The sequence below is a fragment of the Callorhinus ursinus genome, unplaced genomic scaffold (assembly GCF_003265705.2).
Source record: "Callorhinus ursinus isolate GAN/ISIS: 27379988/994484 unplaced genomic scaffold, GSC_fseal_2.0 scaffold12, whole genome shotgun sequence".
Lineage (NCBI taxonomy): Eukaryota > Metazoa > Chordata > Mammalia > Carnivora > Otariidae > Callorhinus > Callorhinus ursinus.
Genome location: NW_027397074.1, coordinates 826267 through 854038, shown reverse-complemented (window position 1 = coordinate 854038; position 27772 = coordinate 826267). Strand labels below are relative to the sequence as shown.

The window sequence follows — 27772 nt, the reverse complement described above, 5'->3', positions numbered from 1 at the left end:
TGAGCCACCCAGATGTCCCTGCTTATTTTCCTTCATAGAACTTATTGTCAACTGACACCTACTTTATAAATGCATTGACTGCTGCTTCTGTCCCCATCCCCAACTATTCCCACTGCACAGAGTATGAGCTCGGTGGAGGCAGGGAATGTGGTTTCTCTAGAGCGGCGCCTGGTATACAGGAGGTGCCCAAGAAAATCATGTTGCTTACTTCGTGACATGTTATTTATTTCAATGAGCATTTCTCTTTTTTTTTTGAGCATCTCTAAAACACCTTATAAACATTTTTATGAATCATGAGAGGTAACGATTCATTGTGACAGCAAGTAATCATAAGAATCTTGAAGAGAGAAAGTTCATATATTTAAAACTTACAATTATCCATCCAGAATATTATAGGTGGTGGTAATCCAAGAGGGGGTCTGCAGGGAAGGATCAGAGACTGGCCATTTCGAAGTGTTATTGGTTCAAGTTTTTCTTTGGTCCACAGCGGTGATCCTATGATATAAAATAATAACTTCTAAGTTATTTCTGCATTGAAAAATAAAAGAGCACTAGAAAGGAAGACAAAATAAACTTTTGGGGGGAATAGTAACTCAGAATTCATGTACTTTAAGAAACAAGAAAATAACTTTAAATCCAATGCTAAAAAAATGATGATTTTTATTCACTGCCATTAAAAGTATAAATGCTGATGCAGCAATTCCATGTCTAAAAGTTTGTATTATTAAATAAATCATTAAGAAGATACATCATAGGGGCACCTGGGTGGTTCAGTTGGTTAAGCGTCTGCCTTCAGCTCAGGTCATGATCCTGGAGTCCTGGGATGGAGCCCCACATCAGGCTCCCTGCTCAGCGGGGAGTCTGCTTCTCCCTCTGACCCTCCCTCTTCTCATGCTCTCTTTCTCTCAAATAAATGAATAAAATCTTAAAAAAAAAAAAAGCATGCTGCGGTGTGTAAAAAAAGAAAGAAGATACATCATAATTTTGCTACGAGCGTGTTCTTTACGAAAGAATGGAAGGCACTAAATGTCAAAACGTTTGTTTAAACGAATAATTGTGCACCTACACTTTTGAGTGTCATATATTAAGTAAGTATAGGTATGTAAAAGATTGATATGAGAATATACATGATATGTAGATAAGTCAGAAAAGGTTATAAAATAGTACTTCAGAATGAGCTCGGTTGGAACACATACACGCATTTCTGCCTAGAAAATGTGGAAAGAGCAGTGGTTACTTGCTTGAATGGAAATAGTCATGAGTAAATTTTTCAATTTCTTTTTTGTTATTTGTGATTTTTTTCCCCAATAATGAACACAGGTAATAACAGGTTTTCAAAATGACCAGAACTGTAAATGGTTATGTTTTTCATATACATGCTCTTTAAGTACAAGTTGCTGAGAGGACGTGGGTAGTGACTACGGCAAAAAGAGCCACAATTATCTCAAGGTAGTGAGGTCCCTCTATTTCCAGTGAAACTTTGAAACAAAAATGTTAATTACCCATTACCCATTTTTTTTTTAAAGATTTTATTTATTTGACAGAGAAAGACACAGCGAGAGAGGGAACACAAGCAGGGGGAGTGGGAGAGGGAGAAGCAGGCTTCCCGCTGAGCAGGGAGCCTGATGCGGGGCTCGATCCCAGGACCCCGGGATCATGACCTGAGCCGAAGGCAGATGCTTAACGACTGAGCCACCCAGGGGCCCCACCCATTACCCATTTCATACTGAATTTATTTTTGTCAGGCTGTCGGAAGTTTGCTCATATATAAGATATGTGAGAAATTAATAATTTGATCAATTTGGGGAAGAAATGCTTTTCTTACTCCTGGTGTTTTATTCTGGACTTGCATAAAAGACATACTGGGTTGGCAAAGCATTAGGCTAGTGGAAAGGAGCAAGAATTTTCAGGCAAAACAAAGTGAGAGTACTGGAATCAATGGCATTGTTTTCTTGTAATAGTAGCTAGATGAGGTCACAGATGCTGAGTCTCAGAGCCATCCTTAAAAATAGGGTCCTGTTTGGCGGACAAGTCCCACTTACTGGAAGGACGGACAACAATATTATTAGAAATTGCCGCTCCGCGCTCGTTCCTGGCTGTGCACTGATAGACCCCTTCATAGGTCTCTGCTTTCCCTTCGCTCATGATGTTGATCGTGAGGGTTCCTGAGCCAGGCTTCATGGTGACGAGAGGGTCCTTATCTATGTCAAAATGCGTCCCATTGCGGGTCCAGGAGAAGCTGCCCAACACATCAAGCATTAAACTTGTTAACAGTCCACAAAAACAGGATGACTTCCTCTTTCACAAATTCCTAGCCGTTTTGTAGACTTCTAGAGATAATGATTACATTTTAATATTCAGTGAAAGAGCAATAGGCTCCATACCTAAAATGTTTCATTGAATCAGAGCTTAGAAAAAAGGGCTGTAAGACTGTTGAATCACAGACCTGTACCTCTGAAACAAATAATACATTATATGTTAAGAAAAAAAAAAGATCATAGGAAGGGAGAAATGAATGGGGGGAAATCGGAGGGGGAGACAAACCATGAGAGACTATGGACTCTGAGAAACAAACTGAGGGTTCTAGAGGGGAGGGGGGTCGGGGAATGGGTTAGCCTGGTGATGGGTATTAAAAAGGGCATGTTCTGCATGGAGCACTGGGTGTTATATGCAAACAATGAATCATGGAACACTATATCAAAAACTAAAGATGTAATGTATGGTGATTAACATAACATAATAAAAAAAAAAAGAAAAGTAAAAAGGGCTGGCCATACATTTTAAGGTATATGTCTTCATTTAGAACTAGCCGAAATCTGTCTCAAGGAAATCAGGCACACAAATTGCCTGTCATTTTTCAAAGAAAATACAGAAAGTAGGTCTCCGAGGCACGTTCCCTTAGAGCTTTATTAGCATTTTTATTGTAAACTCCATTGTTCACAGAGTTGATAACCTGTCTATAAAATTTTGCTCTGGGCTGAAATGTGACAAGAAAGGCCTTCCCAGGTACTAGTACATGTGTGCATTTCAAAGGGATCAGACCAGTTTCAAGTTAGCAAAATGCAAAGTGTAAGTTGGGGGAAGGGGGTGAGAATGAGGTCAGTGGTGTTTTCAATGTTGGCTATTAAAAGTGGTCATTCTCTATAAAACACATTTTGAGAATTCTCAATTCCAGAAGAGATGATTTTGTAAATTCCTCAGGAAGTATTTCAAATTGTCAACTGCAATTCTTCTTTTTCCGTTTTATTTATAGAAAAGACTGCCTGGTACAGAAGTTGCGGCACTTGTGTAATGAAATACTTTATAACTAGTCATAAATCCACAGAGGCCACACTTATACAGAGGCACGAAGCTCTAGACCTCACTGTGTTTTGCCCGCCCACTGGGATTTCCCTTCCCACTCCTTACCCTATGGCAGTGGTTGTCCCAACATCTCGGGGCGGGAGGTGGTGTAAGTGGGAGCTACCGACGGAGAGGATAGAGGCCAGGGATGCTGCTAAATATCTGATAATGGGCATGACAGTCCCCGTTCCCACAACAAAAAACTATCTGGCCCAAAATAGTAATCCTGCCTTATAGAGAGTGGCAGGAAGTGTCACATCAGTGTGAACCTGAAGGGGGACTCCATGAAATGACATCACCTTGGGGCTTGGGCGCTAGAGGTTTCTAACAATATGGCAGAACATACTGTTTTGAAGTAAACCTCTTCAAAGGGTGTTTTTGATATACTTCAGTATTTAGTACCAGCTGATTTTTTTCTCAGGTGCCAGTTTGTGGTAGTTGGGTAAAGCTGGCAATAGACAGACTTGGAAATGAAAGATCTAGAAACTTTCACTTCTTTATTATTTAAAAATCCACATTACATTTTAATAATAATAATCCAACTCTCCAAACTTCCCATATATAACTGTGCAAGTGACGGAGCATCTGCTGAGTAGTCGCGTGGAGGAGCATTACCAGGCATCAGTCTCCCATCTATAACATCTATTGGTTGGACCAGATAACCTTTCATGTCTCCCCCACCTCTAAACTTCTGTGCAGTGCTCATGCCAGGATCTATATGGAGAATCCTGAGTACTGAGCCCTGCCAAGTCTGAAAATCTACTCAGAACTATTTTACAGACCTCTACAGAGCAAGGATGGATCTTTGAAGCCATCAAATTCAACTTCTTTATTTTATAGAAGAAGAAACTGAGGCCCAGAGAAAACAGGTTTGCCCATGTCATAAGGGCAGTAGAGCCCTTAGAAGGCTCTCCTTCACATCTCCCTATAATTTTGGAGCATTTTGCAGAAGGATGTGAGTCCAGAAATGCAATCAATTATTTGGGTGACCAAGAAAAACAATCTGACTTCAATTCATCAGAAAGACAATAGGCAGGACCTATCACCATAATACCAATGTTTATGTTCAGTTCTACAACAGAGCCGAAAGCACACCCACCTTGGAGGAGGTTTCCCTTTGGCCTCACACTGGATTACGATATTCTCTCGAGGGTCAATAATGTAATCTTTTGGAGACTGTTGAGTAATGGTTGGAGGCTGTACCACTTAATTGTAGAAAGAAGAACAATGTAAAGAAATCACTTAAGATCATAATAAAAATCATTCTTTCTATGTCAAAATCACTTACCCTAGACTGACTATGCTCCAAATGTTTTTAGCAATTTCAATGGTGGCAGCACATACGTTACTAGGTTTTTAACTAAAAGTCTCCTAAAACTTTGAAGTCAAAGCACAACTTCCTTTTGGTAACTTTATAGGGATTCACAGAGCCCATTTCACCCCCACTACAAGTTTGGGAAAATAATTACCAATACAAGTTTAATATTAAGACCATTTCTCTTCTGATGTAACAATGAGAAATTCTTGAGAATTTTTTTGGTTCCAATGATGCTTTTCAATAAAATTTAAGTTATGAGGTAAATGGGCATTTCTTAGGAAAGAGTAACTGACTTATAGTTTATTAGTGTGCTAATGTAAATTAATATATGTTGGGAACAAATCAATTTGGGAAGTTAGCGTTGAAAAGATGGGTAATTTAGAGACTTGGCACGTCTTATTAGAGCCAGGAGGTAGATGGCTATTAGCAACAAAGATAAAACAGTCTCGTTTAGAAGATCAGTGGAACTGGGAAGTGCTCGGTTACAGGAGACATTTCCATTTTGCTCTTCAAAGTGCTATCCGATCATTTATTTTCAAATCCTATGGAGAAGAGAACCAAACTCTCCCAGTAGAAGCCACTGCCTTGTACAACTCCAGGGAGAGCCGTTCATACAGACCAGGGTTCTCAACCTAGGGTCCCCTCGGGGGACATTTGGCCATTTCTGGAAGCAATGTTGGTTGTCACCCTTGGGGCGAGAGGTGGTAGTGGCATCTGTCGGGTAGAAACCAGAGATGCTGCTAAACATCTTACAAGACAGCCCTCCCCCTCCCCCAACAAAGACTTATCTAGATCATTTAAGCTTTTCCCTTTCCGCCCATGCTCTGTGCTTCGTGAAACCTCCTTCACCTGCCAACCAAGCATTTCCCAAAGTTTACTAATTGCCCTCTGCTCTTATCTTTCTTTACTGTGGTTAATCCTTGCCAGGGCTAAATGTATCATTTCCATGTCTGATGGCCTATAAAGCAGCCAACATGGTTCTCTTCACTTGTTTGGTCTTGCTGTCCACTACAATGGGCACTAAATGCTGGCTCTGACCATACAAATAAGACCTAGAGCCCAGATCAAAAACAGAGCTCGTCCCTGTCATCATTTATTATGCACCTAGTAACTGCTGGATACTCAACAGTACCATTTACCCCCTCCCTTTAGTGAGAGCCACCCCTGTCTCATGCTCCTGCTCGGCCAGCTGCCCTTCCTAGCCTCCGCCACCCTACAAAGAACCCTCGGTCTTGAAGACCTGTCAGTTCCCCATGCTGGATAGCACCTTGGGCTGGGAGTCGAGAACCCGTCTGATTCTTTCTTACCAGCTGTGAGACTTCCAGCAAGTTTCTTACCTTCTGTAAGCCCCACTTTCCTTGGAGGGAAAATGGGGTTTAAAAGTCGTTATCTACCTTCTAGGGCCACTGGGAGCAGTAAATAAAAGAATCTGTGGAAAATTCTTAGTACGTGCCACTACCGTAATGGTTCAGCGTGAGCTCTGTGCAAATTATTATCATTATCATTTTTACTTGGATCAGCTTCATCTTTGAGTGATCCTTTAGGCTCTGGGAGTACCGAATTTGGGATGATGGAAAGAAGCCTGGAATTTCACACCCCAACGGTGGATACCAGGTGGCGGGTGAGGGACTGTGAGGAGTGCCTCAGTCCAATTCCTTATATTTTTCTGTGAGTCTGGTGGTTTCAAACCCAAAACTTCTGTTCACACGTCTGCCACAGAGCTAGTTAGATGCCCCTCCTCTGTCAGGAGTCTACTGTCCACGGGCAGCTCTTTGAACAGTGCTTAGGTCACCTGGCAACTACCAAACGCTTTGAAGGAATAGGGGGGAAGGGTGATTTTACATGATTTTCCTGCTTAATCCAATCTCAAAGGATTTTTTCAAATGCCCGAAAACTCTGTTTTAGGGAGACACTAGGAGTGGCCCAACTGCCAGAGTCAGCAGAAGTTTCTGCTTAGAGCAAGCCCCTCAGAAATGGGGTAAGTGGGGCCTGCTTGATTGCCTCGCTCGCTTCAAAACAATATTCAATTTCACTGGGCCGTTATACTGCTGGGACGCTAGCCTACATGGTCCTGAAGAAGTTTGGTGAGGCACAGTCTGGAAGATACCAAAAGACACGCCTTGATGCCAGCAAGCATTTAATGGCATTTAGACCCAGACAGCCATTTTCTTTAAATTTTGTGAATTTTCTCATTGAGTTACATCAGATGCGAATAAAGCTTGGAAGTTAGTCGAGCAGCATACTGGTAAAAGAAAAAGTAATACCTGAGTCTTCAGAATTCATGCAGGGCATATATTAAACTTGCTTCTTGGTATTTAAATGCAATGTTTAGCCATAGGAAATGCACATGCTCAAAAAGACGTTAGTCACAACCTAAAGCTGTGCCTTCAATTCACAGTATTAATTCAAAAACAAAGACATGGTCAAGTTTTCACACTGCCTAATAATTACAGAAAGACACTTACAGTCTTCAAGAAGTTTTGCTTTTTCCCCATCAATATCAGCAGGTGAGTGGGCAAACAGGATTAAAGAAAACCAGATGTTAGTAATAAGAACGTTAGCACCCTGGAGATAAAAGGGGCATCTTGTCTATTTGGTTTGGCCTAAAAAACCAGTACAGTGAACGTGGAAGTCGTGAGGTTGTAAAAGAAAGACACTCCCATTAATGGCTTTGTTTACTCCTGTAGCAGCCATCCCACATAAACATATGGAAGAACAAAAGGAATGCTTTCGGCAAAAAAGGATTCTTCCAGGACTAGGAATGGCTAATTCCATTCTGTACATGTGCTGGACAAGTCATTACGTTCAATTTGAAAAATAGCTGAAATCTACAATTAATCTGAGTTGTCACATACTGTGTCGTGTCTGATCCTATTATCCCAGACATCACTAGGCCCATGGTAATAATACCTAACAATTGGACAACACTACAGTGCCGATGCTCCATCCGAGCCAAATGCAACACTACTGTTGGGTTTTTACATTTCTATGGTTAATCTGCAAGTCAGTAATTGAAGTTTTCAGCTGTTAGCATATTTCTGCTTCAGAATTCCTCCTCACCGAGGGGTTGCTAGTACCTGCGCCAAGGAGCAGCTCAGATGGACTGGGGTGTAAGGAATAGGGGCGGGGAAGAAATTACATTAGCATGCAATTCAAATGATTCTGCAGTGCTGCCTGTCATTACTACTTGTAAAGGTTAATGCAGGAGTGCCTGGGTTGTCCGTGACTTTCTTTTCATCATGGTTATGCCTCTTCTCCATTAGCAGCGATAATTGAGTTAGCCGTAGGTGACAGTTTCCCCCTGATTGTTAGATTGAGCAGTCAGATTAAGGGAGAATATATTTAACACAAGAGAGAACAAAAGCCCATTTCTCTCAAGTGCTTTTGTCTCTCTTCTTTATACTTGGGCATTCCAACTCCAATGGGCTTAACCAATCATACATTTTTTTTTTAATGGAAATTAGGTCAAAGAATATTTTTTGAAAGGAAGTAAAATGTTGCATTTTATTGTCCTTTAGACGATAGATGCATAGCAAAGGAAGTCAACCAAGTGTGGGGCAAACCATATCTCTTCTTAATGTCTGCCCACTGGGACTTGCAACCTTCTTTGGCAAAAAGTGACATCCCAACAATTGAATAGCCCCAGGAAAGTGCTATCTTCCTTGCACCTTGGAAAGCTTGCCAAACAGATGTTCTATTCAGGAAGCTAATGGATTTAAAGAGGTCAGGCAGATCAAGAATAAAGGATGCATCTGAAGTACAGTCATTGTCCAAATCTGAAATTCTGCTTTCCACTGCAAGAGAAGGGACCAGGTGGAACCCAGCATTATCTTTCTTTTATACAACCAGGCCACCCAGAGCAGGCAGAGTGCAGCGTATACTTTCCTGGTAGGAAAGGGGGTGGGCTCTGATATAGTAGCTGTTGCTGGTTCCATTTTAAATAGTGTTTTTGCCCATGACTTGTTTTCTTCACAAAATTTTACATTTTGGTCTTTGATCACTTTTTTTTTTTTTTTGTAGACCAAAGATCTTTCTCTAGGCTTTAGAGATACACATCCTAGATCCAGACTCATATGTAAAGTGGATTTTGCCCTGTTGGAATCTAGAGAAATGAATTATGGGTAGTCTGGGGATACGGAGGGGCGTGGGGTTGGCTGAGAAACCATCCCCCAATCTTTCCAGAGCATTCTGAGCACGTGAGGGGGCGGAGGATGGAGTAGCGGGGAGCGGACAGGTGGGGAAGTCTCCATGACCATTTCAAAGTGATTCGTATTGTTTTCTGGCAGGACCGCTTCTATCAAGAGTCGCCCGTTGGGAGGACCAGGGCAGCCTACAATTTGCTCCTTCTCCCCTGCTGCCCGGCCCCCATGGTACACAAAAGGCACCTGACGAGGCAGAGAGATAATGATAGGGAGGGGACAATGGTCTGACCGGTTCAATGGCCATTTCTGTGGTGAGACTCTTTATAAACACCAGGTACTGTAGGTAAAAGCCAAATTAATTTTGATTAGCTTTTCAGGATCACACAGACACCTTCTCCATTCACACAGCTCACAGTGATGGGAAATGCTGGGGAGGCTTTGACTCCCGGGCTTAACAGCTTTAAAACATTAATACTTACGATCAAGAGGTACGTCCAGTGCGCTAATGATCTGGCACAGGAAGAGAATCAGGGGCGTTCTGCCTGCAGATAAGCGCTTCCTTCTCGGCATTATTTTAAGCTGCATTAGCTGAGCTCCTGCTGAGACCCACAAACTGAATTTCCTTTTCTTCTTTCACAAAAGATTTGCGTGCAACGTTTAAATAATTTTCATGCAGGGAACTGAAAAAGGAGAGATCAGAATTACAGCGTATTAAAAAGAAGGAAATGAGAGGAAGTCCGCTGCCCAGAAAATCAGTTCTGTATTATACATGAACTTTAAAACGGAGCTAACTTTTTAAATATTTAACTCTCAGGACTGGAATAATCATTTATTCATAAATCAGCTAAAATCAGGTCAGAAAGATTTGTAGTGATGTCAAGCAAAATCTGTCCACACTGCCATCCTTACGGTTTTCCCATTTTAAATATCTACATTTATATCAGAGGCTACCATGTCGTTCCCAATAGAAAAAACCCGGCATATAAATGGGTTAGAAAGTGTGAGTTTAGAGGAAAGGCCTAATGGCTTCTCCGTTCTAGAAATTATCTTTGGGAAAGTCCAGCGCACTGTTGCAAATTTGCTTCAAACCCCAAACACTGATTTATCAGCTGAACCACCAGCAGTTAAGGCCTTTCCCGTCTCTCACTTAGACCAGGGCAGCAGATGTGCTGGGGTGCCCAGTTCCAGGCTTTTCTCACCAGTCACCCTCTGAAACTGTGGGATCGACCAGATAATGTTCAGTATATCCTTAAACAGATAATAGAAAAACCTCAGTGATCTGGCCTCAATTTATCCTACCAACCTTATTCCGTCCTGTTTGCATAAAGCTATTTTTTGGTTTGCTGGTCTGTTTCTGTTTCTCTCTCTTGGGTCAGTCCTTCAAAATGCCCTCAATTTTCCCATCTTCTTGCTTTTGTCTACTCAATTCCTTTTACCTGGAATGCCCTCTCCACCACATTTCCTTATCAAAGTCCAATTTATTTCTTTATAGATCAGTTAAAATGGAAACATTAGCTGATCCACCAAACTAGAAGGCCTTTCGCCCTCCCCCTAAGAATTCCTGAAATTCCTAGTTTTAATCATGATGTATATTATATAGATAGATAGATAAATAGATTTTGGGGGGAGGGTATGCATGCTCTCTCTCCTCCTCCTTCAGGCAAAGGTGATGCCTCTCCCACTTAGGCATCCCTCTCTCGTAATACTAACATAGTGTGCTTGGCACATGAAAGTGTCCACCCTACACGGAAGAGCATGAGCACAAACCACAATGTAGACCTCTGGCCAACTCCTCCCTGGAAGGAAGCGTTTAATCATGTCTTCTCATTTTATGAAGACAGGTGGGGGTGACCAATGGCTCTCTCTCGAGGGTAGAGGGATGTTATTATTACAGACTAGGGCAGCTCCCACAGCTTAATTACTGAATGATTTGTGTAATTGTGTATTTTGATACTATCCATCTTTCCCACTAAATTGAAAGTTTCCTAAGGATAAGGACTGTGTCTTTACTGTTCCCTATTGTGTTCCCAGAGGCCATAGCAGTGCCTGGCACATCATAGGGAGTCTATAAATATTTATAAAAAAAAAAAAGAAGAAAGGGGGAAAGGGAAAAGAAATGGATATTTAAGATTGTTGAAGATGAGGCTGTATTCAGATAGGCTATCTGACCGCAGTCTACCTAAAGCTGTATTTACATTTATACTACTGGGTTTGAAAACCAAACCCTTGTCTATACTGTCAATTAGTTATCCTCTCATGTCTGTGTGTGGAAGAGAGCTTACATGTACAAAAGGAACATGAAACAATGCTGATAACATGTTTTGCTAGCAATTGAGTTCTGATTTGAACCTGATGGCAATTGCAGTTGGGACACTTCTTGGTAAACAAATACAAAAACAGGACTTACTAGGCTAAACATAGACATTATATGTACATAAATATTGTTTTCTGAATGAAACATCCATATTCTGTGGTTTAAGATCTAAGAAATTTGTTTTTCCATATTACAATATATAAACAATCATGTCCATTAAACTTGGAGAGGCTGATACAGAAGCTCATCTATTTCTTTAAAAAAAAAGATTTTATTTATTTATTTGTCAGAGAGAGCACAAGCAGGGGGAGTGGCAGGCAGAGGGAGAAGCAGGCTCCCCGCTGAGCAAGAAGCCCCAATGGGGGCTTGATCCCAGGACCCTGAGATCATGACCTGAGCCGAAGGCAAATGCTTAACCAACTGAGCAACCCAGGCATCCCTCATCTAACTATTTCTAACCAAAATATACACCAGACAGTCTTTCTATGTGTGCAAAGCATATCTCTATCATTTAATCAGCTTTATTTAGGTCTCTCGTGATTTTTCTGTTGAAATGCAAATTCTGAATTTACACATGAGCTTCAGGGAAAATACAAATAAATGGCACTAAAACAAGTTGACGTTACATACTAGGCATACGGAGAGAGAACTCCAGAATCAAACACAATAAACAAATGGCTCACCTGCCTGATTTCTGTGTCAGGCTAACCAAGTGCATCCCATTTACATGCCTAGCTCTCCGAAGAGGGGCAGGAGAACTAAAACACTTTCTAAAAGATGCCCTGATAAATTGCAAAGCCCATAACATCTTAAGCAGCTACACACGATTTCTAAGTTCTTAACTGATTGTTTACTTTGCCTGCATGCCTTAATCATTCATCCTTCCCAATAGAGAACACTGTTAGTTCCATATAAAAGGAAGTATCATTCCACCTGCTTTACCTTTTCAGACTCCATAGGGAATAAGATATTGCCATTAAATTACAGTGTCGCCTAAAGAAAAAAAATTCAAATTTCAAGGAAAATTGAGAAGGTACTTACTTAAGGAGACATGAGTAAATCCTCACAATGAGAGGAGGTCATGAACTAAATGTAGTCTTTCTTCAGAAGCCATAAGCTAACTGCACCAATAGCTATAAAATTGTCTCCGGTGTAGGTTCTGTTTGGGGAGGACAGAGCAACTGCCCTGCCTAGCCTCTGACTGCTGCCCATGGAAAATCACCCAGTCCTCCTACGTATGCCATCAGAGGTGAAAAACTCAGTGCCTAAGGACAGCATTAGGTCCCCAGCACTCAAAGTGAAAATCAAATATAGCTATAGAAAATTGAGCTCGCTCTCTCTAAGAGCGATGTGCTCTGCACGTCTCACAAAGAAAAACCAGCACTTCCACACTCCCAATATTGATGTCAACACCCTAGGAGCCAATCTGTCTGGTAGTTTGCCTTGCAAAATGTTGATCATTCTCTCTTACCCGAGAGTCACGAGTTAAAACTAAGCTGTTTATGCAATTACATTAAATGAATGAAACCCCAATTTGAAATAGCAGCCTCATGTTTAGTCAGGGCTAAGGAGTACGTTAGTGCCACACAGCTTGAGATTGCAAAAAATCTTTTCACGGACATCTTATTTTTTAAAATTTTTTATTTTTAAAGATTTTATCTATTTGAGAGAGAGAGAGCATGAGTGGGAGGGGCAGAGGGAGAGTGAGAGAGAGAATCTCAAGTAGACTCCACCCTGAGCAGGGAGCCTGACCCAGGGCTTGATCCCAGGACCCTGAGATCATGACCTGAGCTGAAACCAAGAGACAGACACCTGACTGCGCCACCCAGGTGCCCCTGCACAGATATTTTAAAGCATGCTCAAATGAGACAAATGGTAGGTCCAAGTTCAGAATATAATTCATCCTGATACTTAAAACCAGATATATTGTTAAAATGACCCCAGAGTATTGATAAACAGAAAGGCCCTTTAATATTTCCCTTCACTGAACTCCACTCAAAGCAGCTCTTCACAAATTACCTACAGAACCTCTGCAACAGAAGGGAAAGGAACATCTCCCTTCTTCGGTAAACTTCTCATCATTAGAAAAGAAATACAAGTCAAGGTTCCCTTATTTCTTTTTGCCTAAAGTTCATATTAATCACAGAGTCAAGGTTCCCCTGCATTATTTACCATATATTTAAAAAAGAAAAACCTGAAGTTTTGACAAAGGATTCATATTAAGCCCAAGAAACATAGCTCTCCTGTTCCTCACTTAAGAAGTCTTGTCATTTGAAAGAAGATAAAATCTTTGCTTTTCTCTCAAGTGAAAGATGAAATTCTTTAATTAAGAAAATGTATCAGCTCTTTTCCAGAACTGGAAGGCCATGTACTTCTCACCATTTCATTCTGGTCTGTTTGTGCTTTTCGGCATTCCAATATGGGTGGTTCAATGCTGATTGTAACATGATCTTTTCTCTAAGCCAATAAACAAATATGTTTATGTGACTGGATGCTCTTGGGCACACTCATTATTGCTTTGGTGACCCATCAGTGTCTGGCCTCACTAACTGGGTGTGACATTATCTTGACTATGAAAGGTGTTCTTTCAGCTGTCAACTTGGGGATGGTCACTTTTTCTATTTTGTTAAATATTTGCCATTAAAATGAGCACATTAATGTCCATTCTAGCCCATGGTTGCACTTTTCAATCAAAGATTTCAGAGTCTGAGACTATGAAAGGAAGGTCAATGAGAAATGGACAATGACTTTGCATAATTAGCACATCAACGAAGTCACACTTAAATCTATACAACTACATTACCATGAAAACACCTCAGGAAAAGTAGTCTGGGGTTATGTGCCAGACAGAGATTGTAATGGTCTCTTCAAAGAACAAGCTAAACTTTGTGAAACACCAAGGAACATGTTTCTAATTTGCCCCTAGCCCAAAGGGATGTCCCATAGTAGAGTTTCAACGAGGAACTTGGTAGTTAGAATCGAGAATAGCACGTAAGGAAAGGTGGATACTTAGCAGATGATTTTATTGAAATAATAGATGATAGAACACATCTTGATAACAGTTCAAATCTTCATTCCTCAGAGCACTCTAACTGGTTATCTTATTTGATATTCATAAAAAACCTCAGAATATAGGACAGCAGGTACTGTGCCCATTTAATAGATGAGACGGGGGGGGGTCCAATCACAACGGCTATTATTCACTGAGCACCTACCATGTACCAGGAATGACGCTGAGCTTGCTCCATGCATTCACTTATCTCATCTCGCCAATAACCCCAAAAGGTAAATTCTATCACACTTCCCAATTTACTGATAAGGAAGCTGAGATGCAGAATGGTAAAGTCACCTGCTTAAGGGCACACACTGGTGTGTTAAGTGACAGAGCCAGAGTCCCGGTTCTGGAAAGTTCTGGAGCTTCCAGTCGTCCCATATCGCCACACCCTGAGGAGCCCCTGGCATTTCCCTCCCTCTCATCTTATCTGGTGCTTAGCTAATAAACCAATAGAAATTACCAAGTTTATCACTGATGTTGGAAAAAAAAAAGTACTAATGGTTTCTGAATATCCACAGACCTTCACAGTGTTGCTCATAGCACGACCTCAGGGGCCTCTTCACATGGCATTCCACATGAATAGTGTCAGCTGGAACTGTGTCACATGCCCACCCTGGCATTTTAAAGAGCCGCTAGTTACGACAATGCAGACAAGACATGCTTTAGAAAGTTAATTTTAAAAGCAGGCACTATATGCCCACGGTACAACGTTCGTAAGGTACAAAAGATCATAAATTCACCATAAGCGACCGCAGCAATGCCATTTCTCCCTGAGAGGGTTATTACTACCAAGTTTTGCGAATCCTTCTAGAGATAGTCCATGCATAAGAAGTATAGACATATATAAAACAATATTTTAAGGATCTTTTGAATTTAGAAAAGCCTTTTATAAGCCTTTATAAGGCACTGAAGTTAGAGCATCAAAAATACCAACGCCTTTCAACGTGATCTAGCTTTTTGCATCACATGGAATTATTTGGATACTGGTTTTTTCACACCTCCTTTGTTTAGCACAGCCAATGGCCAGGAAAGAAGGAGGAGACACTGATCTAACTGAAAGATCTAAGACAAAGGATAAAGCATGCTTAATGTAAAGTCCATACGGGTGAGACTACTGGCGGCCCTGACCAAGGATGCACCTGTTCCACACTTGTGCAGCTGGTTATGTGACAACAACCAGCAGGCTCAGCTCCAGGGGTGACAGAGCTGACTGCAGAAGGAGGGATGGGTGCAGTAAGAGAGAAAGGGAACCACGCTTCTCAAAGGAAGCCTCTCTCCACCCACCTCCAAATCTAATTACAGTTAACTATCAAAGAAGAGGACACTATTCCTCTCTAAATGCTTGTTCTGCTCAGCATGGCCTTCTGCACTGACCTCCCCCCCGCCGCCCACCCTGACTAAGGCGAGAAGAGTCAGGGGTGGCTATGGGACCAAGGCAGCTGCAATGTTTGGGCCTGTGGGATGATGAGGCTGTCTTTCTCAGGGAGAGGGTAACTATGAGGCAGAGAGGGAGAGTGAGTCAATAGTTTGGAACGGGAACAAAGGCCAAAGGGCAAGATGGCATGAGAAACCATGAGTCATTAGAGGAGATGAGGTGTCGAGAGCAGAAGGACGCCAGTGGGCAGCAAGAGGATCCACAGAAACAGGAACAGACGGTCACTGAGTGACTGCAGCACCACAGAACACCCCACAGGTGAGAATAAGAACCTACTCCTCTTGTACTGTGATAACCAGGCCTCTAAAACTCTTGGTATCCCAGGCAATGTTCCAGTTCTCTGAGGCTGACCAGAATAGTGGTTGTGGTTGAAACGTCTTCCATCTTGTGAACTAAAACAAGCCCTCACTGGTGTGCTAGGTAGACTGTTCTGTGGGTGGCCCATAGGGAGCACGCCTCCCAGCATCCATACCGTCGTTCCCTCTCACGATGACTCTGGGTTTGGCCATGTGAGGTACTTTGGCCAATGGGATTCCAGCGAGAATTATGCAAGCAACGGTGAGCATTGCACACTGGGGCTTAGACTCTCATAAGTTGCCTCTGGGAAGCTTGAGCTACATGACTACATGATGGGAAGCCAGTAGAAAGAGACCCTAGGGAGATGAAAAACCAACTTGGACTTTCTGGGCCCATCTGAGCTCCCAGATAAAAGCCACTGAGCAAGTGACTTGTTAAACTACATGTAGCAGAAGAACCATTTGAGAACAGAGAACCAGATGTTGACCATCTGAGGGGTAACAAACCCTCAGAATTATGAAAACCAATAAATTGTTGTTTCAAGCCACAAAATTTGGGGGCGATTTGTTACATAGCCATAGATATGTGGAACAATCTATAGGATAAATTGAGACAGGCTGTTTCTTGTAACCAGAAAGACCTTCACATGCACATTTAAAGGAACTGATGATTCCACTGCACACATCCCCTTATGAGATTATGGCTGGAACCACAGGAATTCTAAATGAATAGTCTGGTGATGTAGGTTTTCCCTCTAAAATGATCTATCATTCTCTTCTTTCCTGGATATGTTTACTTGTATGCATACTGGCATAGCCAAAAGGCCCAGCCTTAAGTTACATTTCTCATGCCACACTTATACTGAAGATGGTTACCACTAACAGCAAATAAATTTCTTTACACTAAAGTAATTATGGATTATGCCTAATTTAGAGTCTTAGACAATATAACAATTGATTTCTAATGCAGAAAAGCAAAAATGGAGCTAGTGAACAGGGTGAGAAGGAGCTCAGCGTTGTTAGTCTACCCCTCCCACCTCACCAACTCCATGATTCAGACTAGAATTCTGAGCTCAGTCGTGGCTTTGACTTGGATCCACTCACTCTCCTAGCAAACAGGGAACGCGAAGAAAGTGGGGAGGAGAAAGAGGGAAGCCAAGCCTTTGAGACAGGTCTACTCCTCCATCACAAGGTTCTCCTCCCAGTTGGTTGCCTTCAGATTAGGAAACAGAAAGTTCCAATTTTAGAAACTGAAAGTAGGGAACTGCTCTAAAGGTGAAGCCTGAAGAAATGGAAATTTAATTCTGAATATGGGTCTTGATAGTAATCTAGTTGGCAACATTTGTCAAGCCACTGAAACACGCACACTCCAGCTCTATTTATCTTCTTATAATCTGAGATTTTTTACAAGTATCACTGAAAAGATGTAAGGATCAGAAACAGTTTATTACAACCTTCAGCATAAAAGGCCTTATGGGATATTAGTATTCTAAATGGGCTATGCCTAATCCATTTGTCAAGTAAACAACACATGGCAAAATGGCAGCCATCTAATAGTAGATGATAGCATTTTGGATGCCTGGCAGACTAGTCACTTAAAAAAAAAAAAAGTCACATTTCAAAGACCACGAGCCAGGATTTACAAATCGATATTCTTGCTAAATGGCAAGAAGCTTTCTGAGGAGATGCAAGGCATGGTTCAAAATCTCAGCGTGTGCTTTTCTCCTCATGGGCCCGGAGGCAGGTTTGGGGACAAGGGTGGGAGAAAGAATTAGCCTATGACTGCAGGGAGAAACTAACCCAGGTCTCAGTGCTTAGCACAAGACAGTTTATCCTTCACTCATGCTAACATCTAGCATGGGCAGGCTGGGGCTTCTGCTCCAGGCTGACGGAGGCTCTACCATCTTGTGATGTTGCCATCTCAATATGTGACTTCCAGAGTTCCTGTATTCTCCTGCTCTAAATGGCTTCCATTCAGAGGTGACACACACACACATCTGCTCCAAACCCATCAACCAGAAGTAGTCAATGACTCCTGGGAAATCTCATGAGCACTACGAGCTCTGTCACAGGGAGCATGTGTGAGTCACAGTAGCTCTGAAGGGGCTTTTTCTGGGAGGAGTTTCAAAAGCAACATTCTATGGGAGGACCGTCTTGTTGTTTCATCTCGGGGATGAGCCAGGGTGCAGGAGGCTGGTGGTGAGCAGGGCTGTATGAGTGCTGGCGGCCTGCAGTCCCCGCCTCTGCCTTCCTTCTCGCTGCATTTCTGAGTCACTCTTTCCTATAACATGGGCTTTCCCGAATCATGAGCCTGGGTTTGGGGGTGAGGAGGCAGAAGGCCCAGATTTATAAAATCCAAGGGACATCACTCCTGCCATGGTACAGATGACAATCATCTTCACAGGAAACATTTCAAAATATATTTTGCTAAGGTATCCAAGCTCTGTATAATCACAACAGGACCATGAAAATGAGAAATGGAGACTGACATGACCTGAAAAATTGTGTTCTCCACTTGTTATCAGTGCTGGGTAAGGTATATTATCATAAACTAAGCTGGAAATCCTTCATTTCAGCTGGAGGCAATTTCGTGTAAAGAACAAATCTCAGTTACTTGCTGATATGCATTTTTCACTACAAAGGATTTACCAGCAAAACGGGGGAGTCATTCATGAAATATTTAACTCCTGGTGCATTTTAATTTTCTGCAAACATGCCATGTAGAAATCTGCATTTATAAAAAAAATAAATCAATAAGTGATCACTTGCTTCCAAACGAATTTGTCAGATTTATTCCAAAGAGCATCCTCCTCCTGAGAATTTAGAATATAATTCAGTTTCCAGGAAGTTAATTGTTAGCTCCTCAGGAGTCCATATTCTGTATAAAAGCTAAGCACACAAAAGCATGAATATTAGAGACAACTTTCTCTGTGACCTGAGATTTAATCAACCCACTGGTCAAAGCTTTAGAATACTCTGCTGTGTGTGCTAAAAGACACGGACTTCTCAGGAACCACTTTTTCTATGAGAAAATCACATTCTATTTCTACTACTATTTGTTTGTTTGTTTATTTACTATTTAAATGGGCTCCCCAGAAAGAATATATTCTGCTGTGACAGAGCGAAAGAAATGGCAAATCAAAGAGCTGATTAGGAACACCAACAAGAAGGAAGTATTTCTGGTTCAAGTGTCCTGCTTCCTGGAAGAATCAGGACAGGGAAGCCTCTGTTTTTGTTTTTAGTATTTTTTATTTATTCATTTGAGAAAGAGAGAGGAACCGAGCAATGGGGAGGGACAGGGGAACAGCGAGAGAGAAGCAGGAAGCCCAGTGTGGGGCGTGATCCAATCCCTGGCCCCAGAGATCAGGACCGGAGCTGAAGGCAGCCACTTAACTGACTGAACCACCCAGGTGCCCCAAGCCTCTGTGTCTCATCCAAGTTGGTTGACAAGACCAATACACCTAGAATTACTGCCTCTTGTATCTCTTTAGTTGGATTTTCATGGGAAAATTTTTTGTGGGTAAACTGAGCATTTATTTCCTAAAGAGAAACACTCGTGCCTTTCTGGAAAGAGAACCGGAAAATGAGAAGGAAAGGTGAGACAGGAGAACAAAGGCACAGCAATGAAAGAAGAAATGCTGTAGATGTCAGAAATTCCTGAGTTACATTATCACTTTTCTTTTTGGTTTTGAAATTATGGCAATTAACCAAGAAACTGGGCAGAAAAGTACCTGTGAAAAATAATTTTTTTAAGCCTATGAAAAGAATCACAAAGATTTCCAAGAAAACATCTGTAGGGGCTCACATTTATATCTCTCTAAGGTCTTCTCCAGCCCTATGCTTTGGAGTACAAGCTTTAATGTAAGTGGAGCTAAATAAAGCAGCCACCAAGAGGACAGTCATTGAGCTGCCACAGTAGAAAAATAAAACCAAGACCAGAAATTGGAAAAAAGAGAGCTAATAAGCATCAGATTCTGCGAGGTCACTGGTTATTACATCTGATGAGGCTCGGCAAGGTAAAGATGGAGACATGAGTATCAGGCACATGTTACTATCTCAACAACAGGCAGAATGATGTGGGCAGGAGAGGCAAGTCTGTGCCCAGTCCCTTCTCAGAGAGGAGGACAAGTGGGGCTCCCAGCTGAGGCTAAGCCGTGGTTTCTGGATCCTGGTACCACTTGCTGCATCTCTGTGTCCAGTGGACACCACTTGCGCAAAATGAGAGGCAACATCTGTGGAGAAGGGGATTCAAAAGCCTGGAACAACAGCCAACAGAATCTAGAAGTGAAAGGCTAGCGGAAGAACAAAGCCAGCAGAAAGGTAAGAGGCAGCAGAAAGGATTCCAAGGGAGACCACTAAGAATATCTGAGATCAATGGATGTATGTGAGACAGAACACAAACACATTCCTAGAGCTGAAAGGAGCAACTGCATATGGCTTCAACAGGGTATTCGGTGTGAGTACAGGGATTGCGCAGGCATGGGCGGGAAGGAACCACTGAAGGTCCTCTTTTTCCCTGCCTGGTCAGCTGGCTCAGGATTAAGCCAGTAAATATTGGGGATTTGACACCAAAAGCAAAGGTAACAAAAGCCAAAAGAAACAACTGGGACTATGTCAAACTAAAAGTCTTTTGCACAGCAAAAGAAACCATAAACAAAATAAAAAGTCAACCCACTGAAAGGGAGAAAACATTTGTGTATCATATATTTTATAAGGGATTAATATCCAAAATATATGAAGAGCTCACACAACTTAAGAGCAAATAAACAATCTGATAAAAAATGCACAGAGGATCTGAATAAACACTTTTCTAAAGAAGACCTACAGATGGCCAACAAATACATGAAGAGACGCTCAATATCACTAATCATCAGGGAAACGTAAAACAAAACCACAATAAGGCATCACCTCACACCTGTTAGAATGGATACTATCAAAAAGACAAGAAATAAGTGTTGGTGAGGATGTGGAGTAAAGGGAATTTTTTACACTGTTGGTGGAATGTAAATTGGTGCAGCCGTTTACTTAAAAAGGGGGGGGTGTCACCTGGCTGGCTCAATGGTAAAGCATGCTACTCTCGATCTCCGGGTCATGAGTTCCAGTCCCACGTTGGGAGTAGAGATTACTTAAAAAAGTACATACATACATACACACACACATACATAAATAGGTGCAGCCAAGATGTGATTTTTTACGTATGTACACATACATACATATACAACGGAATACTATTCAGCCATTCAAAAATGCAATCTTGCCATTTGTGACAACATGGATGGACCTTGAGGGCAACATGCTAAGTGAAAAAGTCAGACAGAGAAAGACAAATATCATATGATCTCATTATATGTGGCATCTAAACAAAGTAAAACAAAAGAAAACAAAACAAACAAGCTCATAAGTACAGAGAGTAGACCAGTGGTTGTCAGAGGCAGGGGGTGGGTCGGGCAAAATGGGTGAAGGGAGTTAAAAGGTACATACTTGCAGTTATAAAATTGGTAAGTCACGGGAGATAATGTACAGCATGATGACTACAGCTAATAATACCATATTGCCTACTTGAAAGTTGCTAAGAGAGTCAATTTAAGAAACATATAACTATGTATGGTGATGAATGTTATCTAGACTTATTGTGGTCATCATTTCACAATATATACAAATATCAAATCATGTTGTACACCTGAAACTAATATAATGTATGTCAATTATACCTCATTAAAAAAAACTGCCAACTTCTCACACAAAGAGTAAAAAAAAAAAACATGCAGGGAATTTTAGAGGATTCAATTAAATTTAACTCAATAATCTGAGAATCGATTATGTACAGATCAGTGGCTGCCTGGGGGTGGTCAGAGAGGAGAGGGGCCAAACAGCAGGAGGGCTGTTTTGAGTAGAGTGCTTAGCAGAATGGATGATATAAGTCACCTGAAGCCAAGTTATAAATATGTAAAGTGACAATAATACATCTGGCCCCCTGACCCCATCATTACCACAACCACTAAACCAGAAAACTAACAGACTGCCAAGCCCTAGATGCAGCATCCGGATGAGTCTTGGTCATTTTTAAAGAAATAAAAGTCAATAGTTTTCTATCCTTGACATAAAATAAGAGAATAGCTTTTTGACCTTAATTAAGTAGATTTCTTAAATATAATATTAAAAGTATGGTCAAGAAGAGAAAAAGATAAATTGGACATCCTCAAAATTAAAAATATTTGTTCTTCAAAAGACAGCAATAAGAAAATGCAAAGACAAGCCACAGACTAGGAAAAAAATATTTACAATCACACATCTAATAAAGGACTTGTATCCACAACATACAGAAAACTATTACAACTCAAAAATAAGAAGACAAAGTTTCATTTTTAAAAATGGGCAAAAGATATGGATAGGCACTTTCCTAAAGATATACACATAGGTGATAAACTTATGAAAAGATATTTGATACAATTTATCAGTAGGGAAATGCAAATTACAACCAAATGAGATACTACTACGCATCCACCTGAAAAACTATATTAAAAAAGACTGATCATATCAAGTATCAGTGAAGATGGGGAGTGACTGGAATTTTTGTACATTGCTATGGGAATGTAAAAAGGTATTGCCACTTTGGAAAAAAGTTTGGCAATTTCTTAAAACTTAAGCTTAATATCCAATCCAACAATTCCACTCCAAGATATTTACCTAAGATTGATGAAACATACAAAAAAGACTTGTATGCAAATGTACACAATAGCCTTTCCTATAATGATCAACAATTGGAAACAACCCAAACTGGTGAAAAGATAAACACAATGAGGTATATTTATGTAATAGAAAACTCAATAATAACAAAGAATGAATGGCTGATAGATGTATCAACATGGGTAAAATCTGAAAATTATGCTATGTGAAAGAAGCCAGACACAAAAAATTCTACATATGATTCCATTTCTGTAAACTTTCCAGAAAGGTGAAACTATAGAATCAGAAAACAGATCAGCGGCTGCCTAAGGCCGTGGGGTGGGAGGTGAGATTGACTGGGTAGGAAGGAATTTTGGGGGAGGTGATGGTACTGTTCTAAACTAGACTGGAATGTAGTTTGCACAACTGTATTAATTTACTACAACTCATCAAAGTACACTTAAAATGAGTAAATTTTGTGGTATGTAAACTGTATCTCAACAAAGCTATAAAAAAAAAGAAAAATAACTCGAACATCTGTGTTTTCCAAATAAAGACCCATTCCAGAGGTCTCTTCCCCCCAGCATGTGCTATCACAGACAATACTCCTGCTAGTCCCAGTATGAGTTAAATACATCTACTTCTGAATAAACAAAACTATCAAGACTGAGAAATGGCAAGCAATATATTAGTTTATAAGGCTAACTGAATTATTGAAGGGGTGATTTCAAGAGGAGGAATGTAGAGAGAAATGCAGGGGGTACTATTCTGACTAAACTAGACAAGGCCAAAGAAAAGAATCTACACTGGTCATTTTCATGAAAATGGTATTTCTATCACCATCTGCAAATCAGTTTCCTTAACAAGAGCTCAGGACAACTTTCAGCATTTCTCAGAACTGTGTTTATGACCAAAGACTCACTTGTACATAACTTTGATCCCAAATCAGAATTATTTTGGCTTTGCCAGCACTTCCATCTCATGGGCAGCCGAGAGCGGTCTCATCAGGTGTCTCAGATGAGGGCACAGCCTGCCTTCTTCATGAGCCGTTATGCCTCCTCCTGGTCTCCATTTGGCTTAGCCTACTGAGGATTACCAACACTATTTTTTTCTTTTTTACCAACACTTTTAAATGTCAGTGGCATTTATTTCTATCTCACTGAGCAAAAATAAGACACCAAAAGCAGAGATTAAAAAAATAGAACTGCTCAAATGCAGACTCAGTCTCTAAGAAATCCATTTCCTCACCCCGAGGAGGAGCCGGAGCCTCTGGTTGCCAAAGAAGCAGGAGATTGTCTGTGTGCTGGATGGGAACTCTTCCAAGAGGTTCTCTCCACCAATTAACACACTCTCAGCTCCAGGGCTGAAAATGCTTGCGGTAGTCCTCTGGCTGAGAGCCGGATAAAACAGCATTAATCCCCGCTGGTCACCATGTCCTCCATGCCTGCGGCTCTCTGTCTCAGTTACTCCTACTCTCTCTACTTCTCCCACTCTCCGAGAACTCTCTTATCTTTATTTCCTTCTCTTTCCGGCCTAGGTCCCATGGGCCAGCCTTCCCTTTATTTTTCTTGTCTGTCCTCTCAACTCCTTTGTCCCAGGAACAACCCCAATTCAGCACAGTCTTGCATACAATGACATAGAGCCCGGATTCCCCGTGATGTGCACACAAGTGGGGTCAAGTGATAAAGTAGAGTCAGCCCCTAGTTCAAATCCTGGCTTTGCCACTTAGAAGCTGTGTTGCATTGGTTAAGTTAAATAAACTCTCTGTGCCTTAGTCACCTCACCTATAAAATGGGGCTAATTTACCTAGCCCCAGGGTTGTAGAGAGGATCAGTGAGATAAATGGGTAATGTGCAAAGCAACATGCCAGGACCTTACTGTACCCTTAGTAGATGCTGACAAGTACGTGTGACAAGGCCTGTGACACACAACCTCTACATATCTTTCTAGCCTCCTTTTGTGTCACTTGCTCTACCACAAGCCTAATGAACAGACACACTGATCTCCATGCCTTCCGCTGTTGTTCGTGCTGGACTCTTTCCCCACTGTCCTCATGGCCCTGATGACGCCTCTTCGTTCCTGGAGTCTCGGCTCATGTGTACTCCTCTAGGACTGTGCCGTCTGAAACATTAGCCACTAACCACATATGGCTATTTAGATTGAAATTAAGTAAAACGAACTATAATTAAAAATCCAGTTCCTCAGTCACGCTAACCACATGGCAAGTGCCTAATAGCTACACGTGGCTGGCCGTGGCTGCTGGGGTGGACACAGCAGCTCTAGCAGAAAACATCTTGGCTAACCCATGTGTAAAAGCACTTGTCGCTTCATGTTTCAGCTGTGGAGTCTTTGTTTTTCTCTATGAATTGTGAATTTTCTGAAGTACCACCCCAATCTGTAATAGTATGCTAAATGGGTTATTGAATGATTAAAAAGCTTTAAAAAAATCTTTTCATTTTCTGCAGGTCCCGGACCCATGAGGAAGGAGCTCCTGATATCGCTGCTTTCAGGAGTTGGTCCTGAATGGTTTTGCCTTGTTTTGCCTCCTCTTCCATGTCTCAGTCCACTCTAATCCTTCTTAATTCAGTTGCCAACCTTCTTGACTTGACCTCTTTCCTCTTCTCAGATGTGCATCTTCCCAAATTGGCTGCTATTTCCTGCTCATGGAGCTCTGTCTCTGGCTTCCCTCCCTGTCTCTCCATTGTGCTCTTTTGTGGGATTGCATTTGTTTCCAGCCCCTCTGGGTCCCTCACCTGTTCAGGCAAGCCCAGCTCTAAATCATGTGGGCAAGGATTTCTTGGCCTCCAAGATTGGGTATGAAACCATATGGCCTCTGGGCAAATATCGGATGCCAGCTAAGTCACCGAATATAAAATATCTTTGTATTTGCAGTGCCTTTGGCAGTTTCTGGCATAGTACGCAGCTTATAGATATTTGCTGAAAGAATGAATGAGCCACTGTTTTATGAAATACAATCACAGGAAGGAATGAGGTACAAGGAGAATGAGGCTGAGAAGAAGGAGAGCCAATACAGACAAGACTATTTTGCTGCTGGGCATGACTGTTCAATCCACAGACCACTCCTCCAAAAAGCTGGACAAACCATCTCAGAACAGTCCTAGGATGGCGTGGGGAAGGGAGGAAGAATTTATCCCAGGCTCCACTTGGTCAAAGGCATGCCACCCCTGCATCTCCAGGTTGTGCATTCCAAAGCATGGGCACCTCGTGGGTCCCGCAGTGCTGTCAACACAGGAGCCCAGGTGGGAAATAAGAGGTGCTGCTGTGAAGCTGGTCAGAGCCCATGCGGACCCAGAACATGACACTGGGAAGCTGACAGGCTCTGAAGCAGAGCATAAAAGGCATCTGGCACAACGAATGGAAGTTACTCTTTGAAATCATCCAGCCATCATGGGTGGGTCTTGGACACCACAGGATGACAGTAGGGGAGGATTTACAATGTGGGGTGTTCTCACACTGGATTCCTGCTTAGGTTCTAGGAACACAGTAAGTGTCAATAAACACTGAACACTGCCTGGTTGACAGCCTAGGAGCATTTGAGCAGTCTGATGGGGTCCTGGGTCCCCGAAGATGGAATGTGATGCAGGGGAAGTGAGTGTGGGTATGTCAGCAGGGACTGTGGGCAGAGAGAGGCTGAAGAAAACCTGATCCACTTCATCATTTTGTCTGAAGCCAAGTCTCCTTTGAAAGATTCCCCACGTCTTCTTCTTTGTTCTGAATCTCAGGCTAATAAAATGGCGCTGGCACCCCTTCCAAAGTTTCATCTTTAATAAGAGCTCCTAAATCATTATAAAAACTACTAAAGGCCCCGATAATGGTCTTGGTACTAAGGATCAATAAACTTGACTTTTCACCAGACTTTCCTCAGAGCCAAGCATCGATTTCTTCGTTTTCAGAGTATATCGCAACCGCCTAAGTTAGGTCTGTTTTTTCTCAAAGTAGACACCGGGAATAGCTCGGATCTGCTCTATACCTTGTCTACAGCTGGCAGGCGTCTTCTGGAGAAAAATGCTAGTATTGTGATTTGCCTGTCCATTCACATTTTATTATCCAGAAATTTTCAGCAAGTTTTTGTTTCCTCTTCAAGAACCACAGACTTGGAAGACCAAAGACACTCCAGGACGTTAGTTCAACACCTTCTTTCTAGGCGCAAGGACACAAAGGGCATTGTTACAAGAGCTGGTGTATTCACCCCTCTTCTGCCCCACTCCAAAACCCTCTCAGTCGCTCCTCAGATTTCAGCCACAGCAGCTAGGGTCCTGTCCCCCGCAGGCTGTGAACAGCTCTGCACAGGTGCACCTAGATGTGGCCTCACCTCGTCCTTCAAAAGGGATCCCTTGCTTCCTGCCCTGGGCATCTCAAATCTCTGGCTCAATTGTCCCAGGAATCCACTCTGCACTGGGATATGCACAACCCAATAGGGTTGGGGAGTTAGTGCTATGGGATCACTCTTGACCAACGGGAATCTGGAGCCAGTGAATAAATGCCTCCCCATGTCATCCAGGGCAGACAATTCTGAGATGCATTTCGAAAACTCCCTCAAAGGTTCCAGGGGGAATCAAACAGACAATGCAATTGTGCATTCTTGTGTTGACTTTTCCTCTTTCTCCATGTCACTCCCCCATCCTGCTTTCTGCTTCCTGATATGACATTTCCATACAAATTACCTTTGCACAAGTTTTGGTCTCTGGCTCTGCTTTTGGGGGACCCTATGTTAAGACAACTGGGTGGCAGCCTTAGATCGGATTTGCGAAGTCACACGCTGGATTTGTGCTCCAGGAGCACAACACCCATGACTGGACCCTTGGCGTACCCATCACCCGTATACCAGGACTCCTCAAGTGCAGTGATTTGTGTCTTCCTCCCAAAGCCAACAGCAGAAACAGGCACAGCTATTCCCCTGACACCTGTGTCCCCAGCCTTGTTGGTTTTTTATTTATCCTCTTTATACAATGAGGGAACAGGTTCAGAGAGGCCAGATAACTCATCCAAGATCTCACAGTGAGAATTCAAATTAGGATTTGAACCTAGTCCGGCAGGTTCAAAGCCCATCATCTGTCTATAGCACACTAAGAGGAGCCAAGTCCTTGTTACTGCAAGCCTTGAGCACCTCTGTCTTCCATGGGTATTCTCTGAAGATCTAGAAGACAAGACATGTACGTCTGGATGTGCAACTTCACTCTCTC

At 42.0% G+C, this 27772-nt stretch overlaps 1 protein-coding gene across 15 annotated transcripts in view; it reads right to left on the bottom strand.

The window, feature by feature from the left end:
- NRCAM (neuronal cell adhesion molecule) overlaps positions 1-27772 on the bottom strand; it is a 287773-nt gene that overhangs the window by 68219 nt on the left and 191782 nt on the right. For 9 of the 15 annotated variants that reach the window (XM_073898647.1, XM_073898653.1, XM_073898652.1 and 6 more), the window contains 5 exons: positions 9282-9482; positions 7126-7143; positions 4442-4547; positions 2043-2239; positions 373-495 (listed from right to left, as the gene is read on the bottom strand). In XM_073898647.1, coding sequence (XP_073754748.1) covers positions 373-495; positions 2043-2239; positions 4442-4547; positions 7126-7143; positions 9282-9387 — 550 coding nt within the window. In that variant the 5' untranslated portion in view covers positions 9388-9482. Of the gene's footprint in view, positions 1-372; positions 496-2042; positions 2240-4441; positions 4548-7125; positions 7144-9281; positions 9483-12157; positions 12418-27772 lie in introns of those variants that run through there. The other 6 variants (XM_073898651.1, XM_073898655.1, XM_073898654.1 and 3 more) reach the window with 2 other exon arrangements.